The sequence below is a fragment of the Nelumbo lutea genome, chromosome 1, assembly GCF_056320005.1.
Source record: "Nelumbo lutea isolate HS-2025 chromosome 1, American lotus-T2T, whole genome shotgun sequence".
In the NCBI taxonomy this organism is placed as follows: domain Eukaryota; kingdom Viridiplantae; phylum Streptophyta; class Magnoliopsida; order Proteales; family Nelumbonaceae; genus Nelumbo; species Nelumbo lutea.
Window position 1 is genome coordinate 160,525,470 of NC_142684.1, and position 24,017 is coordinate 160,549,486.

The 24,017-nt window shown below is 38.3% G+C and overlaps 2 protein-coding genes across 5 annotated transcripts in view; one reads left to right on the plus strand and one right to left on the minus strand.

Moving 5' to 3' along the window:
• Window positions 1-19,015, plus strand: part of LOC148878736 (endoribonuclease) — a 36,784-nt gene extending 17,769 nt beyond the window's left edge. For all 4 annotated transcript variants that reach the window (XM_088959469.1, XM_088959478.1, XM_088959474.1 and 1 more), the window contains 9 exons: window positions 2,982-3,207; window positions 3,313-3,345; window positions 3,680-3,762; window positions 3,835-3,907; window positions 4,181-4,532; window positions 5,037-5,368; window positions 6,114-6,451; window positions 6,723-7,074; window positions 18,566-19,015. In XM_088959469.1, coding sequence (XP_088815595.1) covers window positions 2,982-3,207; window positions 3,313-3,345; window positions 3,680-3,762; window positions 3,835-3,907; window positions 4,181-4,532; window positions 5,037-5,368; window positions 6,114-6,451; window positions 6,723-7,074; window positions 18,566-18,781 — 2,005 coding nt within the window. In that variant the 3' untranslated portion in view covers window positions 18,782-19,015. The remainder of the gene's footprint in view (window positions 1-2,981; window positions 3,208-3,312; window positions 3,346-3,679; window positions 3,763-3,834; window positions 3,908-4,180; window positions 4,533-5,036; window positions 5,369-6,113; window positions 6,452-6,722; window positions 7,075-18,565) is intronic.
• A 2,147-nt stretch (window positions 19,016-21,162) lies between these two features.
• On the minus strand, window positions 21,163-23,628 carry LOC148878737 (large ribosomal subunit protein eL14z). Its single transcript, XM_088959480.1, has 5 exons — window positions 23,546-23,628; window positions 23,329-23,430; window positions 22,149-22,278; window positions 21,950-22,062; window positions 21,163-21,460 (listed from the first exon to the last, which is right to left on the minus strand). The coding sequence occupies exons 1-5, from the start codon at window positions 23,546-23,548 to the stop codon at window positions 21,404-21,406; spliced, it is 405 nt and encodes a 134-aa protein (XP_088815606.1). The 5' UTR covers window positions 23,549-23,628; the 3' UTR covers window positions 21,163-21,403.
• Between the last annotated feature and the right edge of the window lie 389 nt (window positions 23,629-24,017).

Here is a 24,017-nt window from a genome sequence, read left to right on the forward strand (position 1 = left end):
CGTGACGTGTGGCCTAGGTCCATGGGCCTGAATTGGGCCAGTTTTCCCATCACTTTCATAGGGTTGAATTGGAATGGGGTACTCTGGGTCCAGGAGCAGTGATTGAAATATATGGTGCTAATTTCTGTCTTTTTGGGCTGTTCAGCTGTTAGCTGTTTTGTGTCACCCACCTCTAAACTATGAGGAGAAATGGGTGTTGTATATTATTGTCTTCAAAATAATGATTAGTTAGCATCATTAAATGCAAGGAACAGTTTTTGAATTAAGCTATCGCATGACATTGTAAATTTTCTCAAAGCATGGTTGCAACGTTGTTGTGTTGTGAGTGCATATGCACTCATTCTCATGCTTGCTCTCTTGTGGTTGCAAATATTAAAAACAAAGACATCAATGTTTCACAATTCATCCTATTGTCTTTTGAAGTTGATTCTCTATATATCCTCTAATATATAAATAAATATACACAAAAATATTAGGACTTGAGGACTTTCCATGCATGAAACCTTGTTTCATGTCTAAGGTGATGGTTGTGTCTATGTCCAGTATGATAGGTAGGAAAACCCAAAAGGCTGAGTATGAAGCCATGGTCACACCAATACGTAATATACTGGAATTTCTCACACTTCGAATTTATCTAGATCAAAGATCATCTGTTATTACATTACTTGTTCTAGAGAAGTACATGCCAGATTTTTTTTTTTTTTGATCAATAACACTTTCATTAACTCATCAAAAGAAGATTTACAATAGGAAGACAAACACGCTTATCTTCCAAGAGCAACGAAGAACCTCAAGAAAAGAAAAAAAGAAAGAAAACACACTATAGTTACAGCTTAGCCCAAAAAAGTGAATCCCTTTCTGCCCCTTGTTTAGCTAAACCGTCAGCTAGGGAATTAGTCGATCTTTTAACCCAAAGTGTCTTAACTTCCATCTCCCGCACCAGCCACTTGAATTTCCTCCTCTCATTATTGTACTTCCATAAGCCATTGTGATCTTTAATCAGCCACCCTATCACCACTTCTGAATCCCCTTCAATTAAGAGTTTCCTGATGTTCAACTCCTTAGCTTTCTGTACTCCTTCCATAACTGCAAAGATCTCAGCTCTAAGGGAGTCACCCACTCCAATTGGGCCTGAGAACATAGCAGAAATGACTCCATTTTCATTCCTAAAACACCCCCAATCCCCGATTGTCCCGGATTTCCCCTGCTACACCCATCAAAGTTTAGTTTTACGAATCCACTAGGTGGAGGGGTCCAAGCCACACTCATTACTGACTTAGTCTGTGTGCAATTTGCAATTTCACCCCACTTTCTCAACATGTCATCCACAGTGTAATCTGTCAAAAACTCCAAAGATTTCAGCCACTATACCGCTCTAATATGAATGATAGCCCTTAGATCTGCTGCTCCTCTCTGAGCTTCTGAGAATATCCTAGAGTTTTTTTCTTCCCAAAGTGTCCAACATACTGCAGTTCTTAGTCCTCTCCACATTGTCCTTCCCCTTTTTATCTGCTACCTGAAAAGAGAAGGGGAAAAAAGGCCTTGCAAGTTTGATGGGGTATTCCAACTACATCCAAATAGGGACAAAGCTCATTCCCAAATTGACCTCGCAAAATGGCAAGACACTAGTAGGTGAAAACCAGTCTCCCCATCCGCTTTACAAAGAACACACCACTGAGGTGACAAACAAGTATTTGGTGTCTTCTTTAGGAGTAGATCACCAGTGTTGATTCTTTCCAGATAGGCTTCCCAACAAAAACTACCAACCCTAGTAGGTATTGCCCTGCACCAAACCTCATCAACAGGAAAAGGAGGGAAGGTAGGACAAGTGGACTGACTTAAGACTTTGAAGAAAGAAGCACAAGAAAAAATGCCGTTGGGAGAAGGTGTCCAAATTCTAGAGTCCACTCTAGTGGGGTCTAAGACAACGTTATCAAGAATTGCAATAAGGCTCAAAATATTGTCAAAGTCTGAGTCCCTCAAATCCCTTCTTAGACCCAAGTTCCACCCAATCCCAGAAGTGGAAGAGGACGGGGTGGTAAAAGACGAGATTGGCTCATTTTTCATATCAGAAAGAGCAAACAAAGAAGGAAACTGATCCTTTAGAGGGGCACTCCCCACCCAAGTTTGTTTCTAGAATTTTATGGAGTTATCGGAATTCAAATCATACCTAATATTAGGGGAGAAAACTGGTAGCATGTCATGAATGGCATTCCAAGGAGAATTGCTTGTGGTCCTAGCTCTGATTCCAGCATCCCATCCATTATGCTCCAGCCCATGAATACTTGCCACTATTCTAGCCCATAGCTTCTCCTTCTCCAAGGGGAAGTATGCGCCAGATTTTCCAAAACCATATCTTGAATTACCCACTTCACTCTAATAAGAGCTAAATAAACAATAAAACCAACTCTAGTTTGGTTTCAAAGAGGTCACTAGCTCTGATTTATCTGGGTTTTGTAGTGATATTCAAGATCATCTAATAGACTCTATGAACAGTCATAGAATGCAAACCCTTGTTGATTGACAAGGAGGATTGTAGTACTTGAATCGACTTCCCCATATATTATTTTGGCAATACCTTTGAACTCCCTAGATGTCATTTTCTTGTGATGTATAGGTATCTTCACTTTTCTTATGATGGTTGATTGGCAGCAACAGAAAGACAAATATCTTCAACCATGCACTTGTTCTTTTCCTCCCACAGACACCAAATTATGCCAAAGTTGCAATTCCGTCCATATTATGTTGTTACTGTTACATAAAGGGCCCCAGTGTTTGATTGATTCTCCAAATCAACACTGAACACTGAAGAGAATCAAAATCAGACCCTTTATTATGATAAATGTTGAGAAAATATTCTTCCGGCCATTACAATTAATTATTCACTTTAATTTCCATTTCCCATAAGGTTGCTTTTATGATGATGGATCTTGATTTAATATGTTCAATGCTTTTTTTGTTCTACCCCTTTTGTTAAATAGGTGTCAAAATCTTAGCTACAGAACAACTCCAGGTGATGAGGTTGAAGACTTGTTTATTCTGCTAAAAGAAGTAAAACGACAAATACCAGCCATCATGGCAGTATCTTCAGGTGCTATCGCTTCAGATTATCAGAGGCTACGGGTGGAAAGTGTTTGTTCAAGGTTGGGTCTTGTTTCTCTGTCATATTTATGGAAACAAGATCAATCTTTGCTCCTTCAAGAAATGGTAATCTCTTTATCGATTTGAAAGGTGTAATACTTTTCCTTTTTCAAATTCTCTGAGTGTTCTACTTATTTCTGTCACTATGTTTCCCCCTTTTGTTTTGAGTAGATCACAAGAGGGATTGTGGCTATCACAGTAAAGGTAAATTTTACTACACTACATTATCTTTTTCTTCGTCTTTCATACTTTGCCTTTCCTTGAATTCCCGTACCCACAAATATAAGATGGGCTGATGGGGCATCTAAATATGCATTATATCTCTATCTTCTTCCCAGACCCAGTTTCTTTATGAAATATGTTTCCTACAGCTAACTCAGGATAACTGCATGAGTCCTAACAACTGTGCTAAGATGGGGCATCTCTGATATCATGTCCTTAATTATTTACTGTATCTGCATTAAGTTTTCCCACGATGATATTGGTTCTATTGCTTGTAGTGGTAATTCTGAATCCTAATTATTTTCAAATCTCATAGGTTGCAGCCATGGGATTGACCCCTGAAAAGCACTTGGGAAAGGAGATTTCATATTTGCAACCCCAACTGCATCATTTGAAAGAGTACGTCTAACTAGAATAACTTTTTTAATATTAAGCCATACTGAATGCTGCATTTATTTGGCATTCGAACAGGTTGTATGGAATAAATGTGTGTGGTGAAGGAGGGGAATATGAAACACTTACACTTGACTGCCCACTTTTTAAAGTAAGTTTCCCATTTTTGAGGCCTGCCCCAGTTATTTATCTATGGATCCCCATATTCTGTAGAATCTTTTTATGAATAGCTCTGTGCTTGTGGCTGTCATAAATGTAGATATATGATCATTTCTCTGTGCTTCATAACATTGATTTTGTCCAGGATCAATTTGATCCATGAATGTCTTCCATAATATGGAATTTGCAAATAATGTTTCATCCCTAGCAAGTTGTCCTTTCCTTTTCTTTTTCTTGGTCAGGATTTAACATGTAGAATCTCCAGAATGCCCGGATTGTGCTTGATGATTTTCAAGTTGTTCTGCACTCTTCAGACTCGATAGCTCCTGTTGGGGTCCTCCATCCATCAGCATTCCATTTAGAATACAAAAAGGGATTTACTTTTTTCAGCAGCAATAACAGCACAACTGATGCTTCTTCAGAATCAGAGAAAACAAGTTCTGTATTTGTGGTCCAGGGAGAGCCAGTGCCTGAAAGTAAAGATGAGTGCCACTCTGAAAATTCAACACTTGCTTCTGGTGAAACCATAGAGGCTATGCTTCAAATGTCAACAACCAAAAGGGATAATACGTTTTCTATTTGTTGTTGGATCCAAAATTCATGCAAAAATTCAAAAGGTAACTTGATGCAACTTTGACAACTTGATGTTTGATGTAGCTCCCTTGTTTGTGGCAACTCCATACCAGTACATCACTAATTTGAAGAAGACTTACAGAAGTCCTTTCCACTGTCCTTTTATTTCATGCCTTGTTTCCCTTTTGTACACTTGTAGTCACCCAGACGTTTGCCATTAAAATTAAACTAGCATGCATATATTATGATGATTAGTTAGAGAAAAAAGCAGATAAAACTTTGAAATAACTGTGGTTAGTCAAGCTACTCAACCTAGTCAATGATCGATCATTCCTAGTGACTGCATCATGGGTACTGACTAACTAGTTAATGATGCAGTTGGCATGGTGACTGGATGGTTGACTAACCGATGCTTTGACATAACAGCCTTAATTGATGCATAATGATATGAACAATATTTCATTGTCAGGTACATCAAAGTGTAAGCCTTCAAGTCTGCATTGTAGGCAAATTATTTAACCATTGGTTTCCAATTTTCTAATTGGCAGGTTTGGATAAAGATCTGAGTGCTGTATTAAGGAAAATTGAATCATGTCTTGTTGAATATGGCTGTGGATGGGTGAATGTTCTCTATATTCATCTTTATATTGCTGATATGAATGATTTCGCTCTTGCCAATGAAACATACGTTGAATTTATTACACAAGAGAAGTGCTACTTCGGTGTTCCATCTCGCAGTACAATCGAACTGCCTCTAATACAAGCAGGTCTAGGGGATCCATATGTTGAAGTTCTAGTGTCCACTGACCATACAAAAAAGGTTTTACATGTACAGAGTATTTCATGCTGGGCACCAAGTTGCATTGGACCATATAGCCAGGTAAAACTAATCTAAAGTAAGGCAATATTGTCTTATTTCTTTTATTTCTTCTCTAAGTTAGACACTTTGTCGACCTTGTTTGCATCAGTGTCCATGGACCTAATTTTGTTCCAGAATGCTTTCATCATTTGGTGTGTTTGAGTTTACATGCATAAGCTTTGACAATGTTGCTAGCCAACCCTATTCTTACCCTCTGCTTTTCAATTATTTTGCTGAAAGATTGGTATTTACTATTAGATGTGATTGTTGTTCTAGATGTATTCATTAACCTACTCCTAGCTCTAAGAAAACTATTGCTCATTTGTGGTTCAATCACACTAGGCTTGAGAAAAATTCAGAAATTAATGGTTAGATTTTTCCATACAGTAATTCGTGTTCTTTTCATTGAATACAGTTGTTTGCTAAACAAGACAATAAAGGATCTCAGGAAGTAAAAAAGACAGATATTGATTACTTAAATGTTTAAGACATAATTCTTAGTTGCAGCATCTTTTGTTTGATGTGCAAAACAACATATTGCAATTCTGCATGAACCTTTCTTTGAGATTCACTATTCCACAGATTCTGGCAATGTTTTTTATTAATGATGGTTCCACACAAACTCGTGAAATATGGCTTAGAGACACCAATATTTATCATGCATTTTACCATCAGCCACTCAACTACATGTTCAAAATTTATGGGTCAGTGATTTTTAAAAGCGCTGCCTAGGAAGCACCTAATATTTGCATTGCTTTTCTTTCAGGCTACCTTGCATAAAGAAATACTATATATGGCTGGGCAGTTGGGACTTGACCCTCCTACAATGACACTCTGCACTGGAGGCCCTACTGCAGAACTGGAACAAGCACTGGAAAATTGCGAAGCCATTGCCAAGTGCTACAACTGTTCTATAGCTGCTTCTGCAATTCTCTTTGTCGTTTACTGCTCAGCATCTCTCACACCCTCTGATAGAATTGAAATTCAAAGCAAGCAGGTTGCATTCCTTGAGCAGAGAAGATCTTATGATTTTGACAATGGAGATAGCTGTAAAGTGTTTGATCCCATTTTTCTATATATTCTTGCACCCAACCTTCCGAAAAGGTATTTCTACAAGCCCATAATGTTGTTTCAGAATATGGATGCAGTATTTTTTTATGGATAACTATAAACGTATTAAATGAATGATAAAAGAACCAGTATATACAATGCTGGGCATCCTCTGATTAGGGGCCAGTTTCCCGCCCTTCTCAAATTATTTTCATTCAGGTAATGCTATTACATTACTGATCCCCCAGTATACTCCAATATAGTTCATAGTTGGCTCCTATTTGCCCCAGTATTTAATGTGAAAAATTTTCATTCTTTATTGCAGAGCACTGGTAGAAGTTAAACCCATTCTTTATGTTACGGAGGATGAGGAAACTATAGCTCAAACTGATATTCAGGACACATCTTGCTTGATGCTACCAAATTACTGGGACTTTCAGCATGCACAATGGCATGATTCTTGCTTCCAGAAATTTATCATCTCTAGAAAGATATGTGCAGTTATCTTAAGCATTACAAATGAAGTTGCAGCAAAGATATGTTCTGAATCCTTTGACCCTGATCATACATGTCAAGATTCCATCAGTAAGAAGAGCATGAAGACAATAGCAAGGTTCTGCATTTATCTTCTTGATAAAATCCTTCTGGAGAACAATTTCTCTTGGGGTGATACTATGGTCAGTGTTTTTCTCTTTAATATGCATTTTCTGATTTAGGATGTTTGTTAGTTCAACCAGTCAACTGTCTTTTGTGCATTCATAATGATAACCTGCTTTATTTTGTGGAGCAACCAAAACTGAGGTAGTATTTGGAAATCTGAAACTGATTAGGTTAAGTGATCATGCATTTTGTTATACCCTGAAAGGTCCACGTCTATCTAAAATTTTTCTGTATTTAGGTCGTCATTTGTCACCATTTTTTTCCAAATAAAGGTAGTATTTGGAAATCTGAAACTGATTTGGTTAGTGGTCATCATGCATTTTATTTTACCTCTGAAAGGTCCACTTCTATCTAAAATTTTGCTGTATTTGAGTTGCCATTTGTCACCATTTTTTTTCCAATTTGTTCACCACTTAAACTTTTTAGTGGTGCATATAGATGCTTATTTTACTCATTTTTTATAGCAATATTTTCTTTACTTTTTTAACCTTTTAAAGCTTTCATATGATAAGAATGCCACTCGTACCCATGTTCAAATAGAAGGTATTCTGGTTCAACAACTCCAATATGATATTTTAATTAGATTTCAGGCAGAGACTGTTCAAACATAAAAATAAGCCCTTGTCCCAATAAGATCTAATTAGACTTAAAGAAGTATCTGACTTAAGACTTGGAAATGCCACCTAAATTTTTCAGCATGCACAGATGCCTGTTTGAAATAATTTTGGCTGTCTTGATTTTGATTTAGAAAGGTTTTCCACGTAAAAATAATAGATTAGAGATTTTGTCTGAGGTAGTGTTACATAGACACCTTAGTCTGGGTTTCGTGAGGTGACATGTGTCCACGAGTCAACTTGTGAAGGACTTGGCAGATCTCATGTCTGACTCAGCATCCACACAAATCAGATGAATTTACAACTATGCTGTCTCCCATGCATGCACAGGTGAGAATTTGACTGTAAGATAGAAGCATGCTGGAAAGAGAAAGGAACACTAAGAGAGAGAAGCATGGTACAGAGAGAGAGAGAGAGAGAGAGAGAGAGAGAGGTGCTACCAGTTATGTAACGATAGAACCTTCTCCTCTTTCAGTCTTCTGCAGAGGCATATTTTCCCCTTTCTTGTACCAAGCAGTACGTCCAATAAAAACAACTGCGTCTTTTTTATCTCCATTAAAGCTGCAGCGTACAACTTTTCTACTTTAGGTCCATAAACCTTAAGCCATATAACCAATAAAAGTTAAATCTTATGGGCTCATGTTAACTTTTGTACCACTACCTGCTTCCATGGTCTTCTTTTCAAAACCAAAAAAGCCCCATGGGCTGAAAATATGGACCTTAAAATGCCAATTAGAAACCCATGCAGAAAAATGAGCTGAAACAAATAATAGTTAATGAATCCATCTATTAATCAAAATATATAAGAAAAAAGCTTACCAACTGATGTTGAAATTTGTGAAGCTTTCAAGTGTTACAAAATTTACATGAGAAGCCACTGTGTTCTTAATTCCAAACTGATGAGTAGTGTTATTAATTTTCTAGTTGACATGTATCATTTACTTCTGTAGGAATAATGTTTTAATTCCTAGTTTCCAATTTTCTTAGCATAAAATATCTTTTCATTTTGAACCTAATACAAACGAGACATTGCATCGGGTAAGTTAAGAAATTTTTTTGATTAATTGGTGTAAGTTGATAATTAAGTTCCATTTCTATCAATCAACCTATTGAACTGTTTTAGATATTATTTTTTTATTAATAAGATTACCCACCTAATAATAATCTAACAGCCAAAAAAATGCATGCATAAAAATTAAAATAAAATAAAACATTATCTTTTGAGAAAAGAGACCTTGTAAAAACTCAGAAACCGTGCGTGGATCTTCAAACATCTCACAAAGAAGAAGGTGAAGGCCCCTACATTCTCAAAATTACAGGCCATCTATTATAGATCCAAAGAAAAAATAGTCAAATTATTTTTGAGCCATAAAAAATTAAAAATTTACTGAATTGAAATAATTGGAACTATGTGTTAACAGTGATCAAACAGCAATGAATCATAAAGTACTCAAGGTCTCTTTACCTCCTAACAACAGTTATGCATAACTTCATAATCATTCAGTTTTCAACTTTTTAAAAGGTAAGTAGATTGTTGTTTATTTTCACTGATTAGAATTTAAACAGATCCAAAAGTCAGTACCCATGGCCACAAGAAGAGAAAACTATATAAGATTGACGAAGAAAGCAAGAAGAGAGAAGTAAAGATAAGAGGAAGAATAGCATTGAAGATTAATCAGTTTTATGATGTTTTTCTAAGTAGATGTTTTATGTTAGTTGTTAGATAGGAGGGGGGGACCACGGTAGTTATGTGGGTCCAAATTTTATTATGTTTTTGAGTGTTATATATGCTGTTTTATGTTTTGTCGCCCTATAAGGGCATAGTTGTCTTTGTATTGCTGTATTATTTTTAGTATAAATAATAAGTGAAGGGGGCGGTCAGATTATTGCTCTCTTTTCTTTTCAACTTTTCTTCTCTTCTCTCTTCCTTCTCTCTTCAAGAAACTACTTTTTTTTCATATTTTTTAATTCAGCAGATTTCTACTTGGTATCAGAGTATCGGCTAGGGTTTCTTGAAGCATTCTCATGAAGCCCTGGACCAGCCGACTGCATGAAGTAATAAAGGGCTGATTGATCTGCTATAGATTACCAGTTATTGGATTTTTTGGTGGGATTTAGTCATCAAGAAGGTGATCTACTATTCGACATCAAAATCAAGAAGAACCGGAGTACGGGGAAGAGTCCCAGAAAAGTTGGACTCTTTGTTTTTGACCTGATCTTGGGTGCCTAGGTATTGCTAGTTTTCTTTTGATTTTCTGAAGAGGGCGGTTTGATTTCTGGAATTTTCTTAGTCTCTTGGAGTGATTGATTCACTCTTCTCTTCTATTGGGAGGCGTGGGGAGGAGAGCGATTTCCCTCTAGATAGGGTTTTCTTCTTCCGGAAGGGTTGGTTTCTGTGTGTGTGATATTAAATTATTTTTGGAAGGTCTCCAATCTATTTTTTCTTATTGTTGAACTGTTTGAAGTAAGATGGAGAGTTGGAATACCGAGATGAAATCTACCGGTACTATGGGACTGGGTGTTGGAGGTAGTAGTGATATTTTTGGGTATGAGATCATTACTACAGTAAAACTTGATGGTACAAATTATTTGGAGTGGGTACAATCAGCTAAGATGGCTATTGGTGCCCGTGGAAAGTTAGGATATCTTATTGGGGAGGAGAAGAAACCTGATACAGACTCTTCCCAATGGGTGCAAGAGAATTACATGGTAATGTCCTGGCTCCGTAATTCTATGTTACCTCATATTGCAAAAAAAATCCTATGGGCTAATACTGCTAAGGAGATTTGGGATGGTGTGGCTAAAACCTACTCTCAGAAGCAAAATGAAGCCAAAGCCTATCAGTTAAGAAATCAGGTGATAAGCATGAAACAAGGAGAAAGAGCTCTTGTTGTGTATTTCTCCATGCTGAAAACCCTATGGCAAGAAATAAATCACTTAGAAACTATGGTATGGGAAAGTGTAAATGGTGCAACAACCTATCATAGACTGGTAGAGAGGAATAGGGTTTTTGAGTTCTTGGCAAGGCCTGAATTTGACATTGCTAGGCAACATATTCTTTCTAGGGAGGGTGTGACACTCTCTCAATCCAATGCCTTTGTCTCTGGAGAGGAGAGTAGGAGGAATGTAATGCTGAGACAGCCTGGGATTGACCAGTCGGCTATGGTTGGTACAACAAAACTTAAGTCGAATGGAGACAGGGGGAGTAGTGAGACTAGAAGGGAAGATAAGAAGGACTTGGTGTGTGATTATTGCAAGAAGCCTAAGCATACCAGGGACACTTGTTGGAAGCTTCATCCAAATCTTATGCTTGCCTGGATAAGGAACAAGAAGGGAAATGCAAATGTAGCCACTATAGGAGACTCTTCAGCCCCTCTTCCCCAAACTGATTGGGAATCCATTGCAATAACAACAGTGAGAACAGAATTGGAGAGGTTTGGACAGTTTATGAGTAAGAAAGATTCACCTAGCTCTAGCCTTCCAAATGGACAACAGAATGCAAGAGCCAACTACACCACTTCCTTTGCACATACAAGTAATTCATATGCAACTACAAATCTTGCATCCACTTCAGGTAAGGAGGGACCTCCTTGGATTATAGACTCAGGAGCATTTGAGCACATGACTAATGCCCCTACCCTTTTTAGTTCCTATCAGTTGTGCTCTGGTAGAGGCAGAGTCTCTACAACAGATGGTTCACATATTCCCATTGCTGGAAGGGGACAGTTAAAGTGACCAATGATATAACTCTGTCTTCTATTTTACATGTCCCTAGACTTCATACCAGCCTACTGTCTGTTAGTTCTTTGACAAAAAATTTGAATTGTTCCGTGACCTTTCTTCTCGGTAATTGTGTTTTGCAGCATCTAGAGTCAAAGAAGATGATTGGGAGTGGTCGTGAGGTGAATGGAGTCTACCTTCTGGATGAGATTCCAAGACATCAGGGCAATCATGTTAGCAGCAACAACAGTAGTGGGCCAGAGTCAGTGAACCAGATTATGCTTTGGCACAATCGCTTGGGACATCTTTCTTTTAGTTCTTTGAAATGTCTTTTCCCAAAGTTGTTTGAGTCTATTCAGTTATCTACTTTGGCGTGTGAGAGTTGTCAATTAGTACAAGTGATGAGGGCGGATTTGGCCCTCCAATGATATTGTGACACATGGCACCTCAGAACAACTAGGTGACACCTGGAACCACTTTGGCAACAACTTGCCTTAGCAAAGTTGATGGTGTCCCACCATAGGCGCAGCCTAGCACAGGCACGAGCTGGCAGACTGGCCTAGGCGCGACCTGGCGGCTTGGCACAGGCGCCGACCTGGCGACCTGCGAGACGTGCTCACCGACAAATTCGGCATGCATATACTAACACTCCTACGATCCTTCGAAGTTGGCCCACGTGCCGAACAATCCGGAGGGTGGTCAACGTGCATGGCAGTTACCTCTAGGAATCTTGAACCACTTAGACGACCTCGCAGAAATCTCGGATATGGTGCGTGAAGCCCACGCCAAACAATGCCTATATAAAGGCACCAACCCCAATGGCAAGAGGCGAGTAAGCAAGTAAGCAAATTCTAGCTCTCATACTGTGTGATTTTTAGCTCGCAGTCTACTATGAGAGTACTGACTTAAGCATCGGAGCGGCCTCGTCGGGTTAGCCACCCTAGGTCCTCTGACATTTGGTTCCTTGCAGGTCTCCAAAGAGCAACGAAGCTCATCAATCCAGCTCGCCACCAGGTCAGCCCGACACTTCACAGGCAGCTCGGCATCTGGTCAGCCCGGCACCTCACAGGCAGCTCCACACTATAGTCAGCTCGCCACCTAGCCTGCCCAGCATGACTCAGTTCGGCAGTCAAAGTTCTCCACTTTGGCCTAAGTCATCGGCCACTTGGAAGCAGACCAAATGACGAGGTACTTTTAACATCCATAAAATCTAGGAAGTAACTACATGTAGACTTCTTCTTGTAAGTCTCCATTGAGGAAGGCATTTTTAACATCCATATGGAACAAGGGCCAAGAATAATTGGCTGCAAGGGATAGCAGAACTCGAATAGTGGTCATCTTTGCTACTGGAGCAAAAGTCTCCAAGTAGTCTATAACATAAGTCAGAGTAAATCCCTTTGCAACTGACCGGGCCTTACACCTTTCAATGGAACCATCAACATTATGTTTCACAGTAAATACCCATCTACATCTAACTGGTTTCTTTCCTTTAGGCTGGTCAACTAACTCTCAAGTATTATTCCTCAGAAGGGCATCCATTTCAACCTTCATTGTATCTTTCCACTCAGGAATTGACAAGGCTTCCTGCACTGTTCTGGGAATAGGAATATCAGCAATGGATGTGAGAAAGGACCTGTAAGAGGGAGACAGGCAATCATAGGACAGAAACTGGGAAATGCAGTGAGTTGTGGATGTGGTGCAACGCCGTTTGCCTTTACGGACTACAATGGGGAGGTCAAGGTCATCCAAAGGAGGTAAAGTAGCAACAGTGGAAGGTATCTCAGGGAGATTTGGATCTGATAAAGGGACTGTGGTACCTAGATCTGGATCTGCAAAGGGAACTAGGGCTGGCCTGGATTGCTGATGACCGAAATCAACCTACCTCCACCGCCTGTGATAGACTCTCAAATCCTGACACCTCTGACAACCCTCCCCATTACATCCCTCATCACTCAATGGAACAGGTAAAGGAACTTCTGATGAGTTAACCCCACTCTCACTACTCTCCCCCTGAGGAGAAACCCTAGGGTAATAGGGTACCTCCTCAAAGAAAGTAACATCCATCGAGACAAATCTCCTCCCAGAAGTAGGTTCATAGCAGCAATAACCCTTTTGAGTTTGTGCATAACTGAGAAAAATGCATTTGGAGGCCTTAGGATCAAATTTGGAACGATGAGGTCCAAGAATCTGAACAAAGCAAGTGCAACCAAAAGTTTTAAGGGGAACAGTAAATAATTCTTTATCAGGGTATAGAATGGTAAAGGGAGGCTTCATGTTAAGAACTCGTTAAGGAACTCGATTAATGAGATACACTACTGTAAGAATAGCATCGCCCCAGAAACGGATAGGCACATTGGAGTTAAACATAATGCTTCTAGCCACCTCCAATATGTGCCTATTCTTCCTCTCAGCAACCCCATTCTTTTGTGGTGTATTAGGACATGTACTCTGGTGAATAATCCCATGATCAAGCAGATAAGAGGCTAATGGCTTGGTAAAGTATTCTTTCGCATTATCAGATCTGAAGATTTTGATTTTGACCCCAAACTGGGTTAAAATCATCTGATGAAAGATATGGGTCAGAGCAGGAACCTTATCTTGAGAACGCATAAGGTAAACCCAAGAAAATCAGGCATAGTCATCAACAAACAACAAAAAATATCAGTATCCCCCCATAGAAGGGATGTGGTACGGACCCCAAACATCGGTGTGCACAACGTCAAAAGAATTACTTCTTTTATTACTCAAGGAATAAGATGTTCTATAATGCTTTGCAAGCTCACAACTCTCACATCTCAAATTTGACATCTGAACAGACTCAAACAAATTTGGAAACGAATTCTTCAAAGACTGAAAGGATAAATGACCTAACCGATTATGCCATAGCATAACCTGACTAACAGACTGAGAAACAAACGACTTCCTAACTTCATGATCTTCCTAATGAGAACTCTCTCCAACCAGATAGATTCCATTCGTCTCACGGCTAGTCCCAATCACCTTCCTTGCCTCCAAGTCTTGAAAAATACATCGGTCAGGGAAAAAAGTTACTGAACAATTCTGATGTTTTGTAATACTACTAACTGAAAAAAAGTTAGTATCAAGCTTAGGAACATGCAAAACTGAAGATAAGGAAATGATATTAGACAACTTGATGTCTCCCTTGCCAGAAATGGGAACAAGGGAACCATCAACAATGGACATTTTATCTCTACCAGAAGATAAGTGATAGGTAGTGAATAGTGATGGCAAGCTAGTCATATGGTCAGATGCACCTGAGTCTATTACCCAATAATGTTCAGTGTTACCTGGAGCTAAAGCATGGTAAGCTGAGGCCCGAGTACCTGAATGAGCAAAGGCTGATGGGGAAGGAGCTGATGATGGATGAGATGATTGAGCTGAATTCCCAACTTCCTTTTCCAACTGAGTTAGGGCAGCCCAACAGCAGTTAAGGTGTTTAGAGGCATGCCTTTTGTGCCCGATGAGGACGCTGAATCGGTATTAACAGCATATGGGCATTACCCCTTTTGTTCCTCAGTTTTGCTGGGACTAGATGAGGGTGTAGCTTCCAACATGTCTTTAGTATGCTTAGGTTTCTTGCAATGTTCACACACTAGATCCCGCTTATCTTCCTTCTTTATATCCCTCTCCGTATCACCCCTAGATGTAGGTTTAACTGCTGCCAAGGCTGGTGGGAAGGGCTGATGCTGCATCATAACCTTTCTCCTAGTCTCTTCACTATGCACCAAGGAGTAGGCTTGAGATAAGGTCACACTGTCCCTTGTTAGTATTTGTTGTCTCACAATATCATAGTCAGGATTCAGACCAGCTAGGAATTCAAAAACCTTATTAGTTTCAACTTGCTTTCTATGAGTCTATGCATCCTTCTGATTTTCCCACTCAAGTGTTTCTAGGTGGTCAATTTCATGCCACAAAGATTTCAAAGTAGAGAAGTAAACCGGGACTGGTTTCTCTCCTTGCTTAAGGTTATTAACCTCACATTTCAATTCATAGGCCCTAGCAACATTAAGGAGTTGGGAGTAAGTCTCTTTCATGACATCCCAGATTTCCTTGGTTGTTTTTGCCCACAAATAGTTCCGACTGATATGTGGCTGCATAGAATTGCACAGCCATGTCATAACCAAATAGTTCTCCTGAACCCATTTGGTATACGTTTGGTCCTCTCCTTAGTTGGTTCTTTCACATCTCTCAAAAAGAAGCTGATTTTTCCTCTACCCCCAATGGCCATCATGGCCGATTGGGCCCATTCTAAGTAGTTGGATCCATCAAACTTCACAGTTGTAATCTGAAAGGCATTCTCAGACATATTATCAGAATTGCTAATCCCCAAAACACCTTCCCCTTGATTCTTGAACTCCATTCTTGGTCAAGAATTAACAATAAACAAACTTTTGAAGCTACTGTAATAGAAAAAAGCACCTAAACAATTGATAACAGTCGGCCTAGGTCTTCCAAAGAATAAGGAAAAAAAGAATTCTGTATGAAACCAGTTCAAAATCTGATCTGAAACCAACAACAGTTATGAATTTTAGGGTTTTCTCTCAAAACCCTAGAAAAAAAAAAGGTTTTCCAGCCGCACCTCTCAAAATAGACTAAGATGAACCTTTCAAGGTTATTCTCAAGCAAAAAAAAACTTACTTTATGAAAGAAAATCTTTGGCCGCCACCATCTTGTCTGATACAGAACCCTAATCTTGGAGATCTGAAGCCTTTTTTAATTCTTCCTGACTACTGGAACTCTCCCAGCCTTCTACAATCTTCTTAGTAGTAGCCGCACACTACCAGTAGCCTCCAAGAATCAGTTGATCCTCCTTCTTTGTTGAAAAACATCTAAACCTAGGAAATTCTCATGTAGTCAATCTAATTAGACTAACATAAGACCTTCTCTGCAACCAGTTTAGGTTTTGAACAGAAATTCTGATCGCCACCTTCAGTCTTGATAAAGAAACTGATCTTGGACTCTTTATCTTCCTCTGATTCTTCCTGATTATCAAGAACACAATCCACTCTTTGGACAGCTGCTATAGTCTCTGATAACCTCCAAGAATCAACTGAAAAGGGATCCTCTTAATCTTCCATCCCTAGGCAACTCTCATGTGGTTGGCTGGATCAGACTCACATGAGAAACCCTAATCCTTGCTCTTATACCAAGTAGTCGATCAAGACTACAATCAGTCTTGAATTCGAAAGAAAAAAGGAAAGATTTTAGAAGAAAAGAAGAAGAGAGGGAGAAAAGAAGAAGCACACGAAGGGATTTAGAAAAGAGAGAGAGGGTTGATCTTAAGGATCTGCCGACCCACTCTTAATATTTATATATGTTGATTAATTGTAAAAGGGCTGAATTGCCCTTATTGCTTACATGGCAAATAAACTAATAATAAAACTGAAATAACAAGCTGTAACAACTAACTGAAATAACTACTAATAACTACCAACTAACACTGGCATAACTAACAAAACATATGCTATGCTGTCATACGAACACAGTTGGGACCACAGCAGTGGGGTCCACATCAGTGTTCTCTACATGGCCCTTGTTGCAGCTTGATGTCAAAAATGCCTTCCTCAATGGTGATTTACAAGAGGAGGTATACATGGACATTCCAGCAGGCTTTTATGAAAATGTTGGAAAAGGAAATGTGTGCAGACTCAGAAAATCTCTGTATGGACTGAAACAGTCACCTCCTATTGTATTTATATTAAGCATCAATGATGAACACAATGACCATTATTTATTGGTAAAAAAAATTAATGACCATTATACCCGACTGCCCAATCAATAAAACAGAGAAGAAAACAACGGCACTAAATAGCATTCTAGCAATGATAAAAGATAAAGAAGAGAAAAACAAATAAAAGAAACTAATAACAAGCTGTAAACTAAGATTCAACATGCACAGTGGCTGTGAATTGGTACTGTACAATGTATAGTATTAGCTTATAAACAAACTCATTATCAAAAAGGTATTATATGGTACTCCTTGCAGATCTTTCTGAATTGAAAACCATAAGATCAGGTTGCCCATCATATTGGTTTGTCAGGAGATTAGGTGAAATTATATATAGATGATTGATTTGAATTGGGCAAGGAATTTTTTTATGCCACTATTTCCTTGGAAGCAATGATACCTTTAACCTTCACGGAGTATAATCTTGAGAAACCGATCCTGCTAACCTCTGATTCTATGTTAATGAAGTATAGGATCATAGGAATAATTGGAGATTCTTTGGGCTTAACGGACATGCCTAAGTTGTTAAAGGTTGGACCTAGAGAAGTTGGTGCAGAAAATTCACTATAGAGCATAAGAATAGCAATTCAGCTTAAGTTGTTCTGTTGACCTAGTCACCTAGGGTATTGTATCTCTGTGCTATTTGACGGTTCATCAACGTACAAATACAGTTGGAAATATCTCTGGGTCTTTGACAATTCAGTGTTGATGGGTTTTGCCAATAGATGAGAAAACAGTAGTGGTAAAATCTCAGGCTGGCATTTGCGAGAATGCAGGTTTGAGTGTGAGAGTGGCCACTTTGTGAAAAAACATGTCAGAGGTTAGATCCATACCTAGTTTATCCCTTCCAATATCTCAGTAGTTGGGACCAACATTTTTTTTGTGGTTTCATGGGGCCACACAATGGTCGGTTAGTCGGTAGTGGATCCCCCAACCAGCCAGAGCACTTGCCAACTGAACCAGTTGTTACCTTAAGTTGGGACCAACATTGGGTAATGACCTTTTATGTTGCAGAAAGAGTAATGTGTTATATGCACATGGGAATATAGGATATTGTGTCTTTTTGTGTTGTTTGATACAATGACCAACTTACACTTGGAAATATCTCCAAGTCTTTAAGTCATTGGTCGTATTCTTGATTTTCATTAGATGTCATTTAAATTTGGCATGGGATTTCAGTAATGGAAAATATCTGTTTTTGTTAGCTCAATAATTGGCGTGTTTTTGTAATCATCAAAAAAGTATTAGATCTGTTTTCATCTTATCCATGTCAAATCCCCCAAAAATTGTCAATAACTGTGGTGGTTCAACTTTTACCAACTAGTATACTGTATGCATTACAAGGTTGAGTGTGTCAATTTTGTGCATGTTGTGTTATTTGACAGTGTCACCTCTCTAATGGTGTATTTTGGGTCCTCTTTGCAGAGCTTGAGGTTCTACTTCCCCACAAACCTCTGTGTTCCTGCAGAAACGTTATCAGTCATGTTCATGGACATATTAACTGAATTTGCAAAAATGAGTCAGAGGATTGAAATGGGTAATGAACCAATATTCAACATCGTCCCTGTTTTAGGTGCTGGTAGATCAGCTACATTAATGCATGATATAATCACATGTGAATTGTTTGCCTCAAAATCTTGACATTGTTTCATTTAGACATGGAACTCAACCTAGATCCATGGAAATTTTATGTTCATTAGGATACTGGAATCAAACAATTTATTTGATAGATATGGTAGAAGATATGAATTTTTTGGCCAATCTGTATTTTCAAACAAATGTGCTCGTTTCTGATTACAATACAATTCAGGAAACATGAAACATGGATGAAATAATGGATTCTTTTAATATCACACCGTATTGTTTGGTGGCAAACTTCTCTCCCCTTCCAAGTGTTTTTGGCTGATGATTTGCAGTCGATCTGACAAGATGATTAATAACACCAGACCAGCTACTGAAGGCCCTACCCATTTACGGGTTCTTGGTCATGGATATTGAATCGTTTTAAGGGCTGATCCTGTTGTCCAAAACTATAAATAGTCAGACACTGCCCAAAGTCAGTTGCACCTTTAAGCCCAACGAACGGCAATCGTCCGTCAACTGCATGTGTGAGAGAGAAAGAGAGAGAAACCTGTAACCGGATCCATATATGGGGCTTCATATCAACCTCTATTTTTTTGGTATTAAAAATTACACATTATGGGATGCCTAGTGAGCAACTCAACTACGAGCCTTCGGTAACTCCATAACCGGATCCAGATCCACGTGGTACTTGTACCCCACATCCATCGTGCATGGTCTTTGATCATTGCATTGGATGAGGGTTAAGAGCTTCAAGTACATTTTTTGGTAAGGCTGCAATTTGGGCCGCGTTGGCCCGAATCTTATCCGAAAAAGTCAGTTGGGTTGGGTTGGGTTAATGCTTAGGTTAGGATTAGGGTTAAAATTTATGAACCCGAGTTAGATTAGGGTTAATCTTTTAGGCAACCCAACCCAATCCAAACCCAATTCTATAGTACATATCATTTATAAATATATTATATATGATAGATATATCATATATTGATTTGTTTATATGCATGATAATGGTATAGCTCTCACCACATACTATAATTTATTTCTTTTAAGATAATCATTTCACTTAATCCTAATTAGAAATGCTAAAACCTTAATAACATATTTTATGTTATTGAATATTTTATTCTTTATCTCCTGTGTTGTTTGAGCGCCCATAGCTTGCTGCCAATAAAATATCTATTATAAGTAGACTTGTTCATGGGTCGGGTAGTTTGACGGGCCGACCTGGCCCCTGAACGGGCTTGAGCATGAGTTTTAGCTTGCGGGCTTGACCTCAAGCCTAAAAGCCTGACTCAATTTGTTTTCGGGTAGAACTCGGGCTTTGTCAAAAAAGTCCGACCCAACTTTTATATAATTTAAATCCTAAATTCCTAAACCACCCAACCCTAAATTCTTCTCACTTTTCTTCTTATTCTCATTTCTCTCTTAGAACTGGCAAACCAAAGTGCATCGTTTTCACTCTACGAACTCAGGCATTGGCAACTAGTGCCACCAAAACCAGGTCCTCTCTCTCTCTCTCTCTCCGGCCAACACCGTTTTCATTTTTTATCTTCTCATTTTCTCAGTTTTCATTCACTTTCAAATTCCTAAGAACTGGCAAACTCAGGCATCGATGCTTAGACTCCCAAGTCAGGCTTCGGTCTTTTTATGAGGGTCAAGCTCGAGCCCAAGTTGTAGGCCCATTAGTCGAGCCGAGCCTCGGCTCAAGCCTAAAAAATTTCTGTTAATGAAGAGCAAAAGCCTGGCTTGAGCTTGATTTGGCCCAACCCATGAACAAGTCTAATTTTAAGTCATAATTCATAATAAACTAATCATTTCAAACACTTTTTTTCTAAATTTTGTACTTAACCAATAAAAACATCAACAAACAAATAATAATAAAACGTAAAATTAATATATGTAGTGAAAAATGATTTAGGATATGAGATTAAAAAGTTTAACAAGATATAAAGGATGGGAAGAAGGTTAAATTGAACCCAACCCAACCTGAAATTGACTTTGGGTTGAATTAGGATTTTAGTAATTTGGTTAGGGTTAGGGTTGGGTAGGTCGGGTTGGGGTAAACTAGGATTGAGCTAGGATTGGCCTCAACCTGACCTAACCCGGTCAACTTGCAGCGCTATTTTTGGGACTCATCTCTAGCTACTGAACCGTGGCTTTCAACTAACTAGATTAAAGCCAGTTTGTATGTTTAAATTCCTAGTTCGAAGTGTAGTTGATACACTAAATAAGCGAATCCAAAATAGGTCGAAGTAATATAATTAAAACCCAGTGGGCATGCATGTTTTTACCCAATACAAATCCTAATTCCTACAGCACGTGGCAGCATAAGCTATAACCACGAGGAACCCAAGATGCAGACACAGCTCACAGACGCTTGATTGCATTCAATAAACTATGCAGAAACCATCCATGGGCTGCAGCAAAAATTTGTACATGCTGTATTGGAATCAATGGATAATATATTGATAACAAATATCAAATTGCCCTTAACCAATTGTTAAATTAAAAACCACGTTCACAACCATGAATTTTTGATACACATATTAGTCTCAACTAGTTGCAAAAAACTTCAAATGTACCTCCGAGATAGCAAAAATACATGGAAGATAAAAACGATTTAAAGAAAACTAGTAGCAAAAAACTTTTTTTTTCAAAATTTAGATTTCAATAGCTTGAAACATTCTAAGCTGCAACCTGCTTCTTCAACTTTGAGAGCTCCTGCCTGATCAAACCACCTCTCTGCAAAGGCAGAATACACAATCCATTAGCTTGCGCACAGAGAACAGACCAAAACCAGGTTCAATATATCGATACATATTGTGCCACTGTGTTTTCTTCAGTTGAGGATACTCTGTCTAATGAATTGAGTTAAGAAACATCTTTTAACTTTTAAATGGTAAATAGCGTGTATTAATGATTAGAAAAGGGGTATTAAATGAAACATATTAATAGCTTGAGTGTCTGTGTTCAATGGCTCGTGTTAATGCTTTGAACCATATGTTAAAGAACCTTGAATTGATACATCTAATAGTCGGAGTTGGGAAACAGGGGCCAGAAAAGTTGGCAGAAGTTTTGGTCTATTTATAGTTTTTTATCCACAAATGTCATACCATGGAGAACTTATTTTAACCATCAAGGTGACTTTGATTTTTGACAATAAAAAATACCATTACGGTGAATTTAAATAAATAACAGTTCATAGAACGCAATAGAAAACTTCTTACTAACCTTGATCTTGGTGAGCATGAGCTTAAACCTGTCAAAGTCATTCAAGGAGGCCCTTCGCTTCTGCACAATCAACTTCCTTCCCCAGGAGCTATTCTCCCACTTGTTCTTGACATCTAACACCAGAATGAGATTCATATAATTAAATTCAGTCTTATTTGAAAACACAAAAATTGCATCAAAACAATGAACTGGTCCTTACCTGCAGCCTCCATGGCATCAATAAGATTCTTCTTTTTGGGGATCCTCTTGATATCAATCTTTATATCAGTCAATGATAGCCTCTTGAAATTCATCTGGCTTCTTACCATGTCAGGAGCATCTACAAGGGCCTGTTGAAGTTTCATATGAAATAATACATTTAGATGAAGTGATGTTCTGCAATTTACATGCAGGAGAGAATAATATATAAAAAACCACTATAATCCAGATTGCACAACTCTGGCATGACCCTTGATAACTGGATGCATGGGAAATAAATTAGTGGAACATATGCAATAAGAGGGCAAAAAATCTTTTTTATTGTTTTTTCATTGAAATTCCAAAGGATGCGCTCAATAATCCAAAACCATAAAGATCACGCCAATTTAAGCATGAAGAAATGAATTCATTTCTACATTTTATTAAAATGTTATTATTTCCATTTCGGAAGAGGAAAAAAGGTGGTAACTTCCTTTCAGACAATCGATATTTGCATGCAAATGTTATGACAAGCCAAAGAATATACTTGAATCCCAAGAAACTTCTAAAAATCCATTTGGGATATATAGCTTCAAGAAATTTCAGAATAATCATGACATCCAACTAGTAGCTCAGAAGCCATGAACTTTAGACACATTGGGGGCATTCTAAAACATGAACATTTGTTTTTGAAATCGCTACATTAGCAATAATAAACATTTTTCTTGAACCATTTTTTGCTTTGTAATGCAAAGCAAGTTGGTTTTGTTTAAAAAAGCAATGCATTTTTTTGAAAACATATCATTTTGATTTGTTTTTGAAACTGGCAACAAGAAAAATAATTCACATTATAGAACACCCCCTCCTAATGGTTTGCCCGTTCTACGCATCGATAGGTCATAAATTGTTCCATGTAAGCCGAAATAGGCAAACACACTAAAAAGATAACAGTTAGATTCAATTCTCTTAAGCATCAGAAGAAAATCAAAGCTAAAAATTGTAGAAACAGGTAACCAGGACATATCACGAGTCAACCTACTGAAGAAGTAAATGGTCGTGATAAGTTCAACACAAATTGTTAGATTACGGGATCTTCAAAACACATGGGAAACAATATAACCACTTAACCAGAAGATGCATATTTATCAGTTCTTTACTGTAAATATAACAAAATTCGACGGCAATTGAATCAAAGTACATACCCGATTCTGATCGATTACGTCGACGATCACGACGAGCTTCCCATAATCTTTGCCATAGTTCACAAGAGCTACCCTCCCAATCTCCACGTACCGCTTGAAAGGCTACAGAGAAAAGCAGCAAACAAGCGAGGAAAAGAAAAGGGTTAAACCTTAATTTGACGATTCGAGAAGAATAACTGAAAATGCATAAGACGATACGAGAATTGCAGACACTCACCATTTTTCAGGAGTCGCGATTAAGGCGACGGCGATGGGTGGGAGTGTGGGAGATAAGTGTTCCAATTAGGTTTTACTCCTTCCGGGGGTTTTTTAGGGTTTCTTCCGCGAATATATACGAGTTGTGTGTGTTCTTATTTACCATTTTACCCCTACTCGAACTATTATTGACTGATAGGGTTGTGGAACCCTTACGTAAATTCGAATCCGGTCCGATCAAACGCGAATCAGATTAAATGGATAGAATTATATATATATATATATATATATATATATATATATATAAATATAAGGATTTGTTTGGTCTACAGTTAGAATCAGAATTAAAATCAAAATTAAAATTTTCTGGAATTGAAATTAGAATGGTCCATTCTCATAGTCTGTTTGGTTCAGATAAAAATGGGAATGGAAGTAGGAATTGAAATCAGCAGGGATTTCATTCCCGATAAAGGGGCAGGGAATGACCATTCCCT

What these genes read in the sequence shown, in the direction of transcription:
- LOC148878737 (XM_088959480.1), bottom strand. An exon ending in TGATGCCATGGAGGCTGCAG is followed by an intron (nt 22,063 to 22,148) that starts GTAAGGACCAGT and finishes TTCTGGTGTTAG; the next exon opens with ATGTCAAGAACAAGTGGGAG. An exon ending in TCATGCTCACCAAGATCAAG is followed by an intron (nt 21,461 to 21,949) that starts GTTAGTAAGAAG and finishes CTGCCTTTGCAG; the next exon opens with AGAGGTGGTTTGATCAGGCA.